Raw genomic sequence first — 18,261 nt, 5'->3', positions numbered from 1 at the left:
AAGCCTCTCTCGTCTTCGAAAGGGTCAATGCCTTTATTTGCTAGAGTCCTGTTTTCCGCACAGCCGTCATACAGCGAGGGCTCGGCCAATTTATAACAAAAAAAATAATAACCAGATTATAAGTGATGCCAGCTGAAGCATACAGGGTTAGAACTATAAAACAAAAAGCTGAACTGTAACCCTTCCGAGAATTGGAAGCTAAACAACATGGAGTAGTTGGACAATGAGCGGACATCCCATCCAACACGGGAAGAGTTAAAGCAGGAGAAGGAAATGAAATGATTAAAAGCAAGTCATGGTTAGGTATTAGCCACACACGGAAGGTGAAGCAGCCGCAGTTCCGAGCAGCTTCCATCTACTCGCTCCCCTGCTGAACGGCAAACCCAGGGAACGCATCTGACTTGTTTTCTCTCTCTCTTTTTTTTTTTTTAATAGATCTTTTAAATATATTAAATGCCTAAATAGATTACTTTTCTTTTGCGTTTTTACTTTTTTTTTTTTTTTTCTCAATTTTTTTTCATCTTCTATTATTCTAATGTCTTAAAGCGTTTTTCTTGTGTTTCGTCGATGGATGAGAAACAAAGTCCAAAAAATCAAAAACAAAAAGGTCAAACCAAAGAAAACCCGCTCGCCACAGAAGTTTCCAGAGCCAAAAGGACCGTGACTGTATCCAGTTTAAGAAACGGAAAAAAAAAAAAACCCAAAAAACATATATACCAAATAACTCAAACAGGGATCACGATTCCGGTTTCTATTCGGTTGTCCTTTTACGATGTTTTGTTCCTTTGTAAATCCAAACAAGAGGAAAAAAATAAAATAATAATTGTTATGTATATCTAGAAATCCGTCTGTCTTTTCCAAGCATATCTGCAAGGACAAGCCAAAGAACAAGACATAGCATAAAGGATAAGACTGAAGCAACCGGTACTTTTTCCCAGAATACTTTGCAGCTCATCCTTTCATTGGCAAATAAGTAGATTTCTTTTTTTTTTTTAACATTTTTACTCCTGTGCAATTTTCTCCATGCCAGGTAGGACAATGGTAAAAGCATCTGCGATGCTGCTGCTGCTTCTTCTAAACACCATTCCCTTCTGTCTTCAACGCAGCACAGATTTGGGGGTGAAGGGAAGAAAATTTAATAAAAAAAAAAAAAGTGACGGAAAAATGAAATGTATCAATGTTCAAATAATTTCTGTTTATCCCTAGGGAAAAAAAAGAATATTTTCCTGATTAAATCAGACGAGTCTCTTTTTGTAATTTGTTTAAATAACTATATATATATTTTTTTATATATATATGTCAATAGATTTTTCTATACATAGTTATCTAAACAAAATATATATATATTTATGTGTATATATATATATATATATCCAACGATTCTATGTATGCTTTTATTCCTCTGTTGCACTGAAGATACTGAACGTGGGCACGGTAGCCAGGTGTCTCTCATGCACAGGTGAAATGGCATAGGAAAAGGAACGCCAGCAGTCCAATGTGCTAATCTCAGTGTTCAGGATGATCCATGGCTTCGTTATAAGTGATTATACTACTGGGATCTGAAACGAAAAGGGGAGATGGATTTTACTGAAATGGGCTGAACCACAATAAATCTTGGCAGATGGTTATAAATATGGAAACATAGACCATAAAGGCAACGTACATAGATCACATGCACAGATCAGAGCATTTGTTTTTGTTTTTGTGGTAACATCTAGTACAATTTTATTCACCCTACCCAAATATTTATTTTGCCTACTGGTCCCATCCCTGCAGCACAGTGCAGACATGGAAAATACCATAGCACAGGCCGATGCGTTTGTTACATAAGAGAAGAGTGCAGGCCTGGCGTCCCCAGATAGCGATTAGATTTATTTTGAGGTGTGTAACAAATTGCTTTTCCTTGTCCTTTAACACCTGATGGGGAAAGGCAAGGTCACCCAAGTGCTTAAAGGGATAATGTCATGGGAAAATATGTTTTTTTCAAAACGCACCAGTTAATAGTGCTGCTCCAGCAGAATTATGCTATGAAATCGATTTTTCAATAGAGCAAACAGACTTTTTTTAGATTTAATTTTGAAATCTGACATGGGGCTAGACATTATCAGTTTCCCAGCTGCCCCCAGTCACGCGACTTGTGCTCTGATACTTCAGTCACTCTTTACTGCTGTACTACAAGTTCAGCCCCAGCAGCCTCACAGCAGAACAAAGGGAAGGTAAAGCTGGCCAAAGATTTAAAGATTTTTAAAAGATATTTTCATTATAGTGAGACCACGATTATATCGAAACAATCATTTAAATGTACAATTTGTCCATCAACTAAAAACACCATTTCAAGCGATATTGCCAGGAAAACGGAGTGTAAACATTGTATTTTAGAAATAAAAACAACTTCATAAAAATCCTGACAGAATCCCTGTAAATTACAGGGTGGCCGTCTAAAATAGACTTGTATCCAATTTTTTTAAAACTCAATTCCCTTTTCTCTGTAATAATAAATAATAATAATAAAACAGTAACTTGATCCCAACTAAGATATAATTAATACTTATCAGAAGCAAAACCAGCCTATTGGGTGTTTAAATGATTTTCTAGTAGACTTAAGATATGAAGATCTTAAGTCTATGGAAAAATCCATTATCCAGAAAACCCAGGTCCCGAGCATTCTGGATAACAGATCCCATATCTATCAAAATTGCACAAAAAGGGTTTGATCCAGCATTTGTCACATAGCACTGTCACTCACTTTCTGCTATGTAAATGTCTATGGCAAATCCTAATTCTTGGATTGCACATTAAATTATAGGTATGGGATCCATTATTGGGAAACCAGTTATCCGGAAAGTTCAGAATTACAGAGAGGCCTTCTCCCATAGAATTTTATCCAAATTTTTTAAAATAATTTCCCTTTTCTCTGTAACAATAAAACAGAACCATATACTTGATCCAAACGAAGATATAATTAATCCTTATTGAAAACAAAACCAGCCTATTGGGTTTATTTAATATTCACATAATTTTCTAATAGACTTAAAGGTATGAAGATCCAAATTATGGAAAGATCCATTATCCGGAAAACACCAGGCCCCAAGCATTCTGGATAACAGGTCCCCATACCTGTATTACTAGCAACGGTAATGCCCATTGGGAAATCATGGATTTTGTGATGACAGGATTACTTTGCTAGTATCTGGGTATAATGAACTCTACTATGTAGAACATCCTCTGCTTGGACATTGTGGGATGTTGGTTCAGTTCAGTTCCAAACTGCGTCTCATGAAATATTTGGTTAAAGGGGGCCTGTCACCCTAAGAAACAATTCCAAATTGTTTTCTATCATGTTAGTTGAGCAAAGTAAACTTTACTTTCACTATAAAAATTATTTCAATCTTGTTTCCTTCAGTCTTAGAATTTACAATTACAGCAAGCAGGCAGGAGCCATTTTGTGAACGCTGTTATTAAGACAAGTTTTGTATCAACCCAAAATTTTGTGTATGTGACAAGACACTGTAGCCTGTGCATAGGCGTAGACATTAGGTTCCCAATTATAGACCATGAAAAGCAGAGCAGGGACATATTGAATGTTCTGAAATGGAAAGTTAAATTAATTTACTGCCACACCTATACAGTGTTTTATGTGTGGGTGACCGGTCCCTTTAAAAAGCCTTTGGCAGGTGCTTATCCCGATTACCCGTAGAGACCCTCTTGGCTATTGTTAGCCTCATGAGTCTTTGGCCTTGCCAAAGTGTTTCAGGTATCACAGCATGACTCAGTGTTTTTGATGAAAAATAACATCAAGTGCCACGCTTTGTGCAGGAGGGCATTGAACTCCATGAACTGTGTTAACTCTGCAGTAAAATACCAGTGAGTTGTTACCGTGTCTCCAGAACTAATTCCAAATGGCCGGCTTCATTAAGAGCAAACCTGTGATTTGTTGAGGGCTGCACTAGGAGTGCATCAGTGTGGTACAAATGAGAATCGCCTGAATTGAGACCAGGACTTACCTTGTTTTTGCAAATTCAAAATAGATTCCATTTCTGCAAAGAGAGGAAAAAAAAAAACCACATATACATTAGGGTTCAGCGTTATATAAAAAATAATTAAAGTTACTTTTTAGGGTCAGGGCACACGCTCAGATTCGGGGAGATTAGTCGCCCGGCGACAAATCTCTTCTTTGGGGCAACTAATCTCCCCGATCTGCCTTCCCCCAGCTAGAATGTAAATCGCCGGTGGGATGGCACTCTGAGCGCTTCGTTTTCCGAAGTCACCCGAAGTTTCCTAGTGAGGCAACTTTGGAAAACGACACGCTCAGAGTGCCTTCCCGTCTGCAATTTACATACTAGCCGAAGGGAGGCAGTTCGGGGAGATTAGTTGCCGGGCGACTAATCTCCCAGAATCGGAGTGTGTGCCCTGACCCTTAACGTTACTTATAACCACACCCTGTGGACTAGAACACAAGTCACTATTTGGTACACAATAAACATGGGTACCGATGATGCAGTTAATCTAGCGAGTTTAGATAATCTCCAACAGAAGGTCTGTCGCGCTATATGAAGCCCCTTTCTCAACAGAGCTAACAATCTCAATTCCCTTGCACGGTCATGCGCACGCATCTGCAGGTCAATAGTTGTACCTTTACTGCTTTAAAAGTCACTGAATTAAATTATATTAGATTCTGCATAAACAACTATAATTGTAGATACAAAAAAAATATGTAATTTTCCCTTTAAAAATATAGCATAGGTTGGGCAGGGAACACTAGGTTAGCACTTACACAACAAGAGCAGCTTATAAAACCATTCTAGCACTCAACACCAAACCCATCACTAGCGCAGTTACTGCTGTTGGGAGTGTGACGCAGGGAACAGGCTTTATATTAAATGGAATGTTTATGGAAGTTTTTGCGAAATACTTACAGGGTAGTTACACTGCCTTAAAGGGCATGTAAAGTCTAAAATAGCATAAGGCTAGAAATGCTGTATTTTGTATACTAAATATAAACATGTACTTACTGCACCACAAGCCTAATCGAACAAATAATTTATGCTTTCAAAGTTGGGTACAGGCGGTCACCATCTTGTAACTTTGTTAAACATCTTTGCAAGACTAAGACTGTGCACATGCTCAGTGTGGTCTGGGCTGCTTAGGGATCGTCATAAACAAAGCTGCTTGAGTTCTGCATGGCTGGGAAGGCGGGGGCTCCCCCTGCTGTTCATAAGTATGATTGTTTCCCTGCTCAGCAGTTAGCGACCATCTGACAATTCCTATCCACAGCAGTAAATGAAGGGAGAATTTCACTGCATACAGTCAGGTTTCTTTTAAAAACGATACACATTTTTTAATTAAAGTATATTGGAGATGGGTTTATTTTTCATTAAAGAAAGTAAAAATGGGACTATTTTTTTGCCTTTACATGCCCTTTAAGTGATCCATGTGACCTAACAAGATCTAAACCCAAAAATGACTTGTTGAAAACGTATTAAGAGTGTGTACAATTTACAATAATTTCCTGCTTTTAGTAGTTTCTGAAATATCAGCAATTTTAGATTGCCAATACAAATCTTTCAAAGTGTCTGCAAGCAACAGGAGTAAGTTTACATCAAGTTGTTTTTGGGGTTCACATCCAGCAAATAATATAACACTGGGTAAAACAAAGCAAAGGTTTCAGTCTCAGACTATTTATTTCCCAAGAAATGCTCAGGACACACATTTGTCTATTTAAAGGCACAGTGTTGCAAAGAAACACAGGACACTCCCACTAACATGCACCTATGTAAACATGCAAAGAAAGCCAATACACAATCAGTACCGTCTATCTTTAGAAAAAGGGCACATTTTGCCTTTAGGCTACACATTCCTTGGGATTTACAAAAGAAACTAAAGATCAAAGAATTAGGCTAGAAATTATGCATATTATGTTAGGCTTCTGTACCAGTCTAAGGTGACCACGACCCTTTAGGGTCGGGGCACACGGGCAGATTCGGGGAGAAGTCACCAGTCGAGAAATCTCCTCTTCTTCAGGGCGACTAATCTCCCCGATCTGCCTTCCTCTGGCTAAAATGAAAATCACCTGGGGGCAGGCACTAGGAGCACTTAGTTTTCCAAAGTTTCCTCGTGAGGCAATTATGAAAAACGAAGTGATCCGAGTGCCCGCCCCCAGGTGATTTACAATTTAGCCGGTGGAAGGCAGATCGGGGAGATTATATTGCCCCGAAGAAGAGGAGATTTGCTTTGTAATAGCAAATCATTAGAAAATTAGGCATATTTACTGTGCTCATGTTGAGAAAAGTTGCAAGAACCAGGAAGTTGGTAACACAGAGCAGCTTCAATTTCTACACTTCTATGTCAAAATACATATACTGTCTGCCCAGTCACTGGACTGAATGAAACTAAGTTTTAAAGGAATTGTTCAGTATAAAAATTAAAAACTGGGTTAATAGATTTTTTTTTATTCTGCACAGTCTATTCACCCAGTTTTTATTTTTGCACTGAACTGTTCCTTTAAGAAAAAATTAGACTGTTTTATAAGATTAAACGGTTTGTCAGCCTTTATACTTTTAAATCCAAATTATCATCTTAACCAGCTCATTTTAGGTACATTTTAATACATGTTTAACAGTTATTGCACTTAAGCAAGTTTTTTACATGAGGGAAGCAAATGTATTACCTTTAGTGTGATAGAGAATAGCAGCCCTCAGGTCGAAAGAACCACAGCCATCTTTCCGTTCAAGGCCTGCATGGTACCTCTTATCTTTGGCGGAGGTCTGTAAAGCCATTTTCAGGGGGGCCTGGAGCGAAATATCTAACTCATAGACCTTGGACTGAAACACTAAACAACCCAGACTAGCAGCATCAGTCTTCTGTGGCTCCCCTAAGTGCTGCAGGTCTGAACACAATCCAGACCCCTCGTCCCCAGAATCAACAGTTGTTTTCACGGTAGAACTTTCTGGAACCTGAGGGCTAGTCCGTTTCTCGAGGTCATAGGCCTTGGGGAAAACTGGGCGCTCATTTCCTGAGGCAGCAACTTCAGCACCCTGTGAAGCTGATGGGATGGTGTGCTCCCAGACCATCTGCCCATGTGAAGGCTTGTCCACCCCAGCATCTGGACCTGCACTGGGTTCATTTATAAAAGATAAGCCCCACTGGTTCTGAAAAATTTCACCCAGGCTTTGTTGATTTGACTGACCGGACAGTTCCCCCTGCATTGTATCCGGCAGTGCTTGTTGCATATTTAAAGGGTAAGTTAAAAGGCTAGGCTTTTTTTGTTCATTGAGTGTTGGGGCAAAAGGTATATCTGTGGGCAAAGTTTCTGCTCCCGCAGGCAGTGTGTGTGATACAGTACTAGCAGCAGTGGCCAAGAAACTTCCATCAGGTCCTACTATAAGGGTCCCATTGGAAAAGTTAGCTGTAGATACCGACTTCATGGCAGACATGGGAACCTGGGAAACACAGTTCAAAGTTGGAACCTCCCCAGCTGACAGAGAAAATGCATGGGAAGATGGTGAAGCAGAGTTGTTCAAGGCTGCTTTGTTGAGGTTTTCCTTAACTTTGCTTGCATAACTTATTTTAGGAACGATTTTAGCGCTGCTGTTGTCCACTGGAAAAACAGGGGGAGGCTTAAACAATGACCAGGAGTCCTCCTTTGAGGAGGATGTTGTAGAAGCTTTGCCCTTGGGCCGGTCATCAAATTTCTTTCCTGTTACAGGTTTGGTATCAGAGTTTTTCCTCTGCAGATCTACAGAGTTTAGTTTACCCCGACCAGCTCCAGAGGCTGCAGCCTCACATTTCCAAGAGGCCTTTCCATTGTCCAGTCTAGCTCCTCCTTTCTGGTCAACAAATAAATCCGACTTAGAGTTCTCAGACTCAAATTTGACATCAGAGTCAATCATTTTGTCTATTACAAAGCTAGACCCCTCGGCACCCTTGGCATTGCTGCACCTGGCTTTCCTTTTTTTAGGTGTAGCGTAGCCACTCTCAGAGCCACTGCCATCATTTTCAGCACCTTTACTCACAAAACCATTAATTATATATCCAGAGTTGTTTGCCAGCAAACCATTCTGAATGGGTCCAGCCTCCAACTTGTCTATGTGTTTGTTCTCCTTAGGTTTGCTTTCGTAAGACTTCTCATTCTTTTTGTCCATAGTGTTTTTATGAAGCAAGGTTTTAACTTTGCTTCCACTTTTCCCAAAGCTGAGGGCCTTAGAAGAATGCTTGGAGTTGACGTTGCTGTCGACAACTTGTTGGCTCCCGTTAGTAACCAGAGAAGCAGTCTGACTTGCAGCCTTTTCCGAGTCCAGGGTCTTTGGAGAGGAGTATCTTCCTGTTGCAGTACCATTTAGGTCTCCATGGCCTAGGGAAGGAAAAGAACAGCATAAGCACACCAAACAAGTACCAAGGCCACCAGATCCTACTTCAAACACATGAAGTTATTTGTGTTCTTTTACGTGACAGAGCCACTTGGAACAGCTTGGGGTTTAGTCTTTATAGTAGCTCAAAGTTATATTATATAAATGCATAATAAACCCAACCCATTAAAACATAAATATGAAAGACTAAACCCAAAGACATCTTCAAAATAGCTTTATGAAAAGCCTAAAAGGTCAAAGGCCATCGCAATCACAAAATAACAGTTATCACAAAGAGATGCATCTAACAGCAGGATGAATGTTAAGAACAACTACAATAAGCAAAGGTATCATCTGGAACCATTTATCTACAGACAAATGGAATTGCATCAATACCTACATTGCCTATAGGAGACAATGCTGTGTGTTACCATTAAACATGTGGAGCGGCATAGATAGAAAGGCAACCCAGAAATAAAACAAACAGCACTGGCCTGAAGCTACTTTTAGGTCTGTGCCATAGATTTGACGCTTGCTGGCATGCGATGGGTTAAATGCGGTCTGTGCATGAAGTGTTCGACTTGGACTCCAGTCCCTGGATTTGTTTGAATAAAATTTACATAAGACACCCAGAACATGGTTTCTAGCCCATCAAACTGAAAACACGGTAACTGCACAGATCCTCTGGGGAACGTTGGTCTCCATGGATCATGGCAATTGGTAGGTGTGTGAATGCTCCAGTTTCCTATTACGAGAGCAGGGAACAAACATCAGATGTGTGTCACATGTCTGATATTCCTACACCAACCCATGAGAAATTGTATAAAACACAAACTATAACTGTAATTCTGCTGTCAGTCTGTCCTAATTACAGCAACTGTCAAATTTTGTACACTCCGTAGTTACTCTGTAATATTAGCACCATTTTGGCCTAGTGCTGTAAACCACGGCAACCAATCAGCAGTTAGATTGCTATGGTTTCATGTAGTTTATATAATGAAGGCAAGCATCTGAATGCTTGCTCTGGGTACCACCCCATCCTTCAGACATTTCCAGCATTCCAGAACCTTCAGTCACAACAGCTACGTATAGCGGACCTAATTATGGCGGCCTACTACATAGGTTTCATTGTTTCCTAGGGGGCAATCTGAAGAAACTACATGGTTTTTGTGCTCTAAGAAAAATACATTTTAATATGTGTGTGATTCTTACACCTTATAGATCCCACAAAAAAAAAAAAAAATATATAAAAATAAAGCTGAAATACAAAAAGAGAAATCTAGATCAATTTTTAGGTGTAATTAATTTTTAGGCGGCTTTAAAAACGACTGCACACAGAAATACCTGTGGACCATTTCAAGCCTATGGCCCAAATTAGTGATGTGCTACCCGTGGGTCAGGCGGGTTTGGGTCGACCTCGCACTGTTCCTCGCGGTTGGGTGTGGGTTGAGCTCTTTTCCTGCTCTCCACGCCTGCCACCTTCAAATGCCGGCATCCGACTTCCGGTTTTATAGTCTTGCGTCTGCTTGCCCCGCCCCTTTTGTGACGTCATCGGCGGGGCAGGTCAGTGTGGGTCTATAAAAGGACCCCAGAAGCGCGGGTGGGCACAGATGGCAGCAGGGCGGGTTGGGGTCAGTTGCGGGTCAGGAAAACTCTGACCCACACATCACTAAGCCAAATGCTTGGTTCAACCATAGCTAGCATCTGGCAAAGATCTCTTCTTTTTGCCACCCAGCCAAACAAGTAAAAATACAAGGGGTGCAATACAGATTTACTAAGTTGCCGATTCATTGGAATGGATATCATGTCTGTCCATCATCCATGGACCGAACAGCCAGAGAGCCAAACAAGTAAAAACAAATGGGGTGCAATACAGATTTACTAATTTGCAGATTCGTTGGGATCGATATCATGTCTGGCCATCATCCATGGACCGAACAGCCAGAGAGTGTTTTTGGGGCCACATTTAGTACAGCCACTTTCCTGTTGTTCCAATTGTTTGTGCAAGAGCATGAACAATCAGAAAAGCAAGTTAAGAGGAGATGCAGCTCCTAAACCAGCAGTATTACTGAACCAGCCAATCAGGCATGGATATATTTAAAGGGGACCTGTCAGCCAAAAAAATTATTCAGAATCCTATTTTAATCACATTAGTCAAGCAAAATGAACGAATTGCACTATAGAAATTATTTAAATCTTGTTTCCTTCAGTCTGGGAATTCATAATTATAGCAAGCAGGCAGGAGCCATTTTGTGAACACAATTATTAAGGCAAGCCTTGTATCATCTCAGAATCTGGTTTGTGCACCAGAATTGGGGACACAATGTCCATCCCCATGCACTGGCTACACAATTTAATGAAGAGAACGGGGGAATGTGTGAAGTGCAATGACATCTAGGAAGTGCTGAATGGAAAGTGAAAGTAATTGTCTGCCCCGCCTCTAAGGCATAGAGGAGGGGCAGACAATATTTGATTGACAGCTGAGATTTTTAAATGAGCTTACAACAGTTTATGAATGCTTTAATAAAAAATAGAAATTGGATTTCATGTTTAATTTGAAAAGGACTTTTATTATACAGATTTGTGTGTCTGGGCGACAGGGCCACTTTAAGGATTGGTGGGTCATCACACATGTACCAACAATTGTAAGAAACAATATTACTGGAACATCTATGGTCAGCTTTAAGCTGGCTATACATTATAAGATATAAAAGAAACCTTGAGGTGGGCGATATTGGGCTTTAACGACTCACTAGGTTGAGAATACAGGCTGCCGGGGTGAGGACAGCATAAAGGTGATGCAGTCATTGCCCTGACAATGCCCTGGATTTTCAATCAAATATTGGTCGGGTAGGCCTGTCAAAGGGCCCCAAACATGGGCAGATGCACTTTAGTTAGCTTTCAACTTTGGTTAGTTTAAAAGAAAAAGTCTCACCGCTCCCCCAAGACTTTAAAACATTGCACATTTTGTACCAAAAATTGTGTAGGTTGGGATAGGCAGCTTTTTTTTTTTTTTTACACAAACAAGTGTCTAGAATAGCATTTCCCAGCAGTACACCAACAAAATTGGATTGATCATGTGTTGAGAGGTTCCGCAGCATGAGGAACTGGCCGAGAATATTTTAAGCCTTTTACAGAATCTCATGTATACCAGATTCACTATGTCAACTTCATTACAAAGCAAGAGTTCTTGGTTCTGTCGCAAAGTGCCAGCGTATTCTAATACAATCGGGTTATTCTAGTCGATTATTCATTTGGGGATTATTATACTAAATACCAAGTCATTAGTGGTAATTGACGGCCAGCTGAGTCAGCAACTCTTTGCTGAATAACCTCCGATGTTTATAAGCACAGGCAAAGGTTACCCGAGCTCAACGGCCAAACAAGCTCCCTGCAAATTGCACAACACAAAAAAGTTTGTGTTTTATACAAGTAATGACTTTTTTCTTTAAATTTGAGGACATTTGGGGACAAAGGGAGTTTTAAAACATACCATATGGGTCAGCCTGTGTATATCTTAAATTCAAACAGATTTTGCATGGACAATTGAATCCCTTAGAACCCCCAAGAAGGAACTACTATGTTTTTATGTCAAGCTACTTAAATACTTTTATTTTTTGGAAAAAATTTCAAATCTAGAGGGAGTTCCTTTTTGGTAAATTTTTAAATACAGGTATGGAACCTATTATCCAGAGTGCATGGAACCTGCGGTTTTCTGGATTTCCTTAATTTGGATCTTCACACCCAAGTCTACTAGAAAATCATGTAAACATTAAATAAACCCAATAGGCTGGTTCTGCTTCCAATAAGAATTAATTACATCTTAGTTTGGATCAAGTACAAAGTACTGTTTTAGTTAGAGATCGCCACAATCTGCTAGATTGAAGTTTTGCCACTCTCCTTTCATTTCTATGGGATTTTAAAAGGCATATTTATCCAAGGATGAACTTAAACTTTCATCCATTAATAAATACTCTTTTAAAAATCCCATAGAAATGAATGGAGAGTGGCGGAATTTCGCTCTAGAGGACTGTGGCGATCTCTTAACTTCACTCTATGATAAATATACCCCTAAGGGAGACGGCCTTTCCGTAATTCAGAGCATTCTGGATAACGGATTTCCAGATAACAGGTCCATACCTGTACCTTTAGAAAATTCTGCATCTGTAGACTCAATGCTTTACTCTACCTATTAAAATAAATTTTCAGACCCGCTTCACATATTTCTTTTCATCTTGCGGGTTTGCTTTTCATTATGGGCATCCTTTGATCAGAAATAAATGCTTTTACAAATAATCTCCCCTTATTAGTAGGCTACAAAGCTCATACCTGAGAAGATTTGAACCAGACATTTGTTGGGATAAAATGGTTTGCAGCCGGCATGGAACCAGGCTCGTGTGGTGAGCATGAGAATTAACAGCAGGAGCTGCCATATTAGCAATGGAAAATACGGAAGAATTACTTTCATTACAAGAAAGAGGGACCAGACGTTCTCATTGAGATTATTTTTTTTAAAGAGTCAGAAGAAATGGTAACATAGTAATTCCCTGTATCATTTTTATTCACAAAGATTGGAAATGGAGGAAATCAAATATTAAATGCACAGTGGAAAACACGCATATCTGAACCACACATCGGGATAGAATGTCCAATTCCTAGCAACTTTGAAATTGGTCCTTATCTATATTTTACAATTTCTTATTTGCCATGCTCTTTTGCCTCTTTCCAGCTTTAGCATCTAAAAAACAAATGCTCTTTACGGCTTGCACATTTAGGGGCAAATTTACTTAAGGGCGAATATCCCTCGATATTCAACTGTCGAAGTTAAATCCTTCGAATATCGAAGTAGAAGGATTTAGCGCTATTCATTCGAACGATTTTAATCCATCGATTGAATGATTTTTGTTTGACCAAAAAAAGATAGCTAAACCTATGGGGACCTTCCCCATAGGCTAACTTTGACTTCGGTAGCTTTTAGGTGGCGAACTAGGCGGTCGAAGTCGTAATCAAAGGTCGAAGTAGCCCATTCGATGGTCGAAGTAGCCAAAAAAAAAAAACAAATTCAAAGTTTTTTTTTCCTCTATTCCTTCACTCGAGCTAAGTAAACGGGCCCCTTATTGTTATTGCTACTTTCTATTCCGACCCTCTACCATTCCTATTCCAGTCTCATCCAAATCAGTGCATGATAATTTGGACCCTAGCAATCAGATTGCTGAAATTATAAACTGGAGAGTGGGTGAATTAAAAAGCCAAACAACTCTAAAACCACAAAAAATAAATAAAAATTAAAAACAATTGTGAATATCACACTCTACATCATATTAAAAGTTAATTGTGAGCAACATGTTGTTCACCAACCCCTTCAATGTTACAGGTGCTTATTTAGAATTCTAAGCTTGGAGGCAAGTTTTGGTTGCATAAAAAAAAAAAAAAAAAAAAAAAAAAAAAAAACCACCACAGGTGTACTGCCAAAGACATAGGGCTTCCAAGTAGCCAATTATAGACCTTATTGAGCACCCACAGGAACCTTATTCATGCTTGTGTTGCTCCCCAACACTTTTTATATTTGAATGTGGCTCTTGGGTACCCTGAGATAGGTGATAGCACTCCAATGATCCTCCACTCTCCAAAATAACGCAACTCAAAAAGATCCTGCACACCTCTAGAGTTGTGGCCATTTTGGCTATGGCATGTGGTAAGCCACATTAAAGATATCAGACAACCTTGTTCTCAAGTCAAGAATTGGTTCAGGAAGTAGTTTGAAGGAAAACTTTAGCTTTGTGTGCATATAGACATAATTGCTGCGGACACTGGTAGGAGCACAGCTATATAACTGGCGTGTGGAAGGTCCTTCTCCTTTGCTAGGACTGGTCTCAGTGTGGGTAGCAATGCCTAGATGGCTAGGGCGCAGAAGAACTTAAGACTTATGTACATATTAGAGGACAGAGAAGATGAGCAGAAAGAAACCAGAAATGGATTGTATGGACGGTTTGTATAAAAAGAGGCTACTCATAGGGGCAGATTTACATATGGTCGAATATCGAGGGTTAAGTAACCCTCGATATTCGACTGGCGAATGTAAATCCTTCGACTTTGAATATCGAAGGATTTACCGAAATTAGTTCGATCGAAAAATCATGGACGATTCGAACGAAAAATCGAAGAACGATTTGAAGGATTTTAATCAATCGATCGATTTTTCTACGACCAAAAAAACCTTAGAAAGCCTATGGGGACGTTCCCCATAGGCTAGCATTGAGGTTAGGTAGGTTTTAGGAGGCGAAGTAGGGGGTTGAAGGTTTTTTTTTTTTTTTTTTTTTTTTTTAAAGAGACAGTACTTCGACTATCGAATGGTCGAATATTCGAACGATTTTTAGTTAGAATCGTTTGATTCTAAGTCGACGGTCGAAATAGCCAATTCGATGGCTTTTGGCCTTATTAGAACTTAGGCCCTCCTTTAACAGCACTTTCATGGAGTACACACGGACATCCTGGGATCTGCAGAGTAATACTAAGCACTTTTACCTAGGTAATGACTTCCTTAGGGGTCTTTGTTGTAGGTTCTGATTCACTAGCTATTGTTTAAATTTAAATACCTGCCTTCAGATCACCAGGCCTAAAGCTGGTCATAAACAGAACAATATTCACATACAATTTTCCATAATGCATGTAGTCTGCCCTATTGAACAGAATAGAAAGGGTATGGCCCTTGTTCAGAATCTGTCCAATTGGCCAATGAGCATACTGGCCAATCTTACTGTATAAGACCGGCATTTACTAGACCATCTGAATTTGTATTAACTGATGACTCAAGGTTTTTTTTTTTTTCTTTTTTTTAACAAGCTCAAAGGTAAATGTTTGATAAAATGCTTAATTGAAATCCTACCAGTATGTATGCTACAAGAAAGGGAGTCTTGCCAAATGTCAGCAGTCCTGCAGCTGATGGGAACCACAAGCACTTAAAGGAGAATATTAAAGGATAATAAATAATACATTACTTTATTGTCAGTGCTAGTCAGTTGCAGTCCAGTTTTGCCTAACTTGTTCTTAAAAGTAGTGGTAAGCATATAAACAGAATACTGTTATTAAATTGGTAATTAAGTCGGAAAGAAGGCTCACCACTCAGGGTGACATCTGGCCAGCAGGTCTCCAGTGGGACCGCCTAGTGCTAGAAAGTAAAAATCGAAGTAACCTGGCACTTAGCATAATACGGTTCTATTCTACCTCTCTCGGTACAGGGTTGCTAAATAGAGCTAACAAGCGTTGGCACTCAAGAGTCACAAAACAACAGTTTCCAGTGTCACCCACACCAGCGGCACTGATAAATGCCCATGGGCCGACCAAAGCTCAGGCCCCAATCTGAAGGAAAGAATAATGAAGCTTCAGAAACGTCACCCACCTAAGATCTGCTGCTGAACTACAGCCAGAGAGGGTGATGGGTAGGGTAACCAATGTTTCTGGAAAAACACGATCGTTTTTAGCTTTCTTGCCATCACAGTACCAGCCTAGAAAAACTGGATTTGTAAAGTAGCAATTGTTTTTATTTCCCCTTCATGGGGCCCTAAGATACGGCGGTCCCAGCTTAAACGGTTTTGTGATACCGTCTACAGCCTGGTAGGCCGAGAATTAGCAGCCACCAGTTTCTATGGGACAACTCCAAGTAGCCTACGATTAAGTGTTTATGACACGAAACGCGTAAGGCTGCGGACACGATAAACTTTCTTCACTTTAAAACTGTTGTCCTGGTGAAAATTTTCCTTCATTGAGTGCCTGCTCCTAAATTGGTTTTTCGGTTTGTCCGCGCCCCGTTGCTGAGGGCTAAGGGCGGTGCACCTGGGCCACTTCCCCTATGTGGGAGTAACCGCTTTACTTTTGGAGACCCTATACCATAGACGCATCTTTGTTATTATACAACTCCAACTATCTCCCAAATGGAGCGTTTAGATGTGGAGTCGGAAACCCTGTGCCCTCCAGATGTAAATGAAACAACTCCCAGTTACCCTTCCACCTTTGGCTTCCAGTGGGATTGTAGCATGTGTGGCCCAACAATAATTCTAGGGGTCATGGGCCTGATCTGAGGGGCAGAATAGTGATACCTCAGACATTTCCACCTCAGACATTGGTTGTGGAACTAAAACCAGAGAGTGTAGCAAGTGGGTAAACAGAGTTTCTGGTAAAATAACTACAGCTTGTGACATTCTTGCCCTCATAGTACCAGCCTCGAGAACCCGGATTTGTACAGTAACAATTGTTATTTATTTCCCCTTCATGGTGCCCCAGTGTAAACAGTGTTGCAGTACAGAATATTTCAGCCAATAATAGAGGCGGTGTGTCGGGGAGCAGTATCTCACAAGAGCGCTGTATAATGGCTGCTCTATTAGCGCCAATCCAGGGAGTCTCCCCCTCTGCTCTGAGACACACACGTCAGCTGGGCCCTTCCAGCGCTTTCTAGAATACTCCTGTGGCGCTGCCTCGCGCGAGCTCCCGGCTCTAGGGCAGTAACAGGCCGCACGAGCAGCTGACTGGTTGGAATGGGAGGGGAAGGGACGTGGCGGAGTTGAGGCAACGGGAAACACAAATGAAAGGCGGGGGAGGGAAGCAGAGCGCTGGTGTAACGGGCCAAGCCTGCCGGGAAGTCACATGTCCGCAGCGGCAGGGGGGAGAGCATGGAGCCGGCAAGGCTTAATAACAAGGTCAAGGCTGTGGGCCTCGAGCCTGAATCCCCCCTCTCCGGCTTTAATCGGCCGATCCCGAGCTTCCTCAATACAAGGGGTTACCGAGACCATAAATGCACCAGCACCGGGGCTATAGGAACCACAGACTGCTGCGAGTTCTAGTACAGCGGCTGCTCTACTACAGGCGCAAACCCCCACAATCGCCGCTACTGTAATCGCCCCTCTTCTGCCAACACAGCGCGCCCTCTAGTCGCTCCCGGCACAACGAGATCCTCAGTCAGCTGATTAGCGGCATCTATAGGGCTGGAGTGAGGGCATTGCTGCCAGGCTCCCCCATACAGACTAGCGGCCTCCAGCTGCTGCACAACTACAACTCCCGCGGGGATACAGAGTCTCTATTGCTGGAGGACAGACATTCCTGATGTGCACAATAACAATAGGCAACTGTTACACAAGCACCTTCTCCCCCGAGGGGCCCGAGGCGATTCCCTATCAAACCCTCCCCCTGCTCCTCCCGGGGATCCTGTAGCCTCCAGCCCGGGGCTCCCCTTCTCCTCTCTGGGTGGAATCTGTACCCCCAGCAAACACATTCTATTCCCTGCGCTGTCATTCAGCCAACTGCCGGCTACGCTGCGAGCCCCACCTTACCACTCAGCTCTGCTGACCCCCAATCTACCGACCCCCCAGCCCCGGCTCAGATGCCGCCGACCTGTTTTCTTCTGGTGCGTTTCCTGGAGCTGTAGGGCGTGTTTCTGCTCATGTTTCAGCGGCTTCTTGGGCTGCAATTTAGCGCTGCCTTGTGCTCCATGCTGCGGGCTGTGCGAGTGCTGCTGCTGGCTGTTGCTGTAATAGTAATAATGGCTGTGAGAAGACGGAGAGTGAAGGGGTTGGTAGTGATGCTGCTGTTGGCCAGGCTGCTCCTCCATTGAAAGTGTCTGGGCTCCCCCTGTGCTGGATGCAGAGCACAGAGCCCCTGGGTGGATGTGAGGGAGCAGATGCGCTGCTTATTGCACTAGGACAAGCCGGTTGGCTTAGGGACTTTGTAGAAATGATTGACTGTCTCTATCCCGCAATCAGGCCTCTTGTCACCTCCCACATGTCCCTCCCCTTCCTGGCCGACGCCCCTCCCTCTCTCCTCGCTGCCGCACAACTCGTCTCCCTCACAGCAGGGCCGCCCCTCCAACGTCAGCACTAATGGCTTGTCCTGCTTCATCCAGGCACAACTTTACACAGCCCAATGC

At 41.7% G+C, this 18,261-nt stretch overlaps 1 protein-coding gene across 1 annotated transcript; it reads right to left on the bottom strand.

Moving 5' to 3' along the window:
* Positions 1–417: 417 nt before the first annotated feature.
* nufip2.L (nuclear FMR1 interacting protein 2 L homeolog) lies at positions 418–18,031 on the bottom strand. Its single transcript, NM_001097854.1, is given in 4 exon segments — positions 418–1,559; positions 4,005–4,037; positions 6,668–8,350; positions 17,730–18,031. Coding segments are annotated over 4 exon segments (1,986 nt in total). The 5' UTR covers positions 17,947–18,031; the 3' UTR covers positions 418–1,506.
* Between the last annotated feature and the right edge of the window lie 230 nt (positions 18,032–18,261).

Source organism: Xenopus laevis, chromosome 2L, assembly GCF_017654675.1.
Source record: "Xenopus laevis strain J_2021 chromosome 2L, Xenopus_laevis_v10.1, whole genome shotgun sequence".
Lineage (NCBI taxonomy): Eukaryota > Metazoa > Chordata > Amphibia > Anura > Pipidae > Xenopus > Xenopus laevis.
Note: the sequence above shows the minus strand (reverse complement) of the source record. Positions and strands in the feature narration are given on the sequence as shown.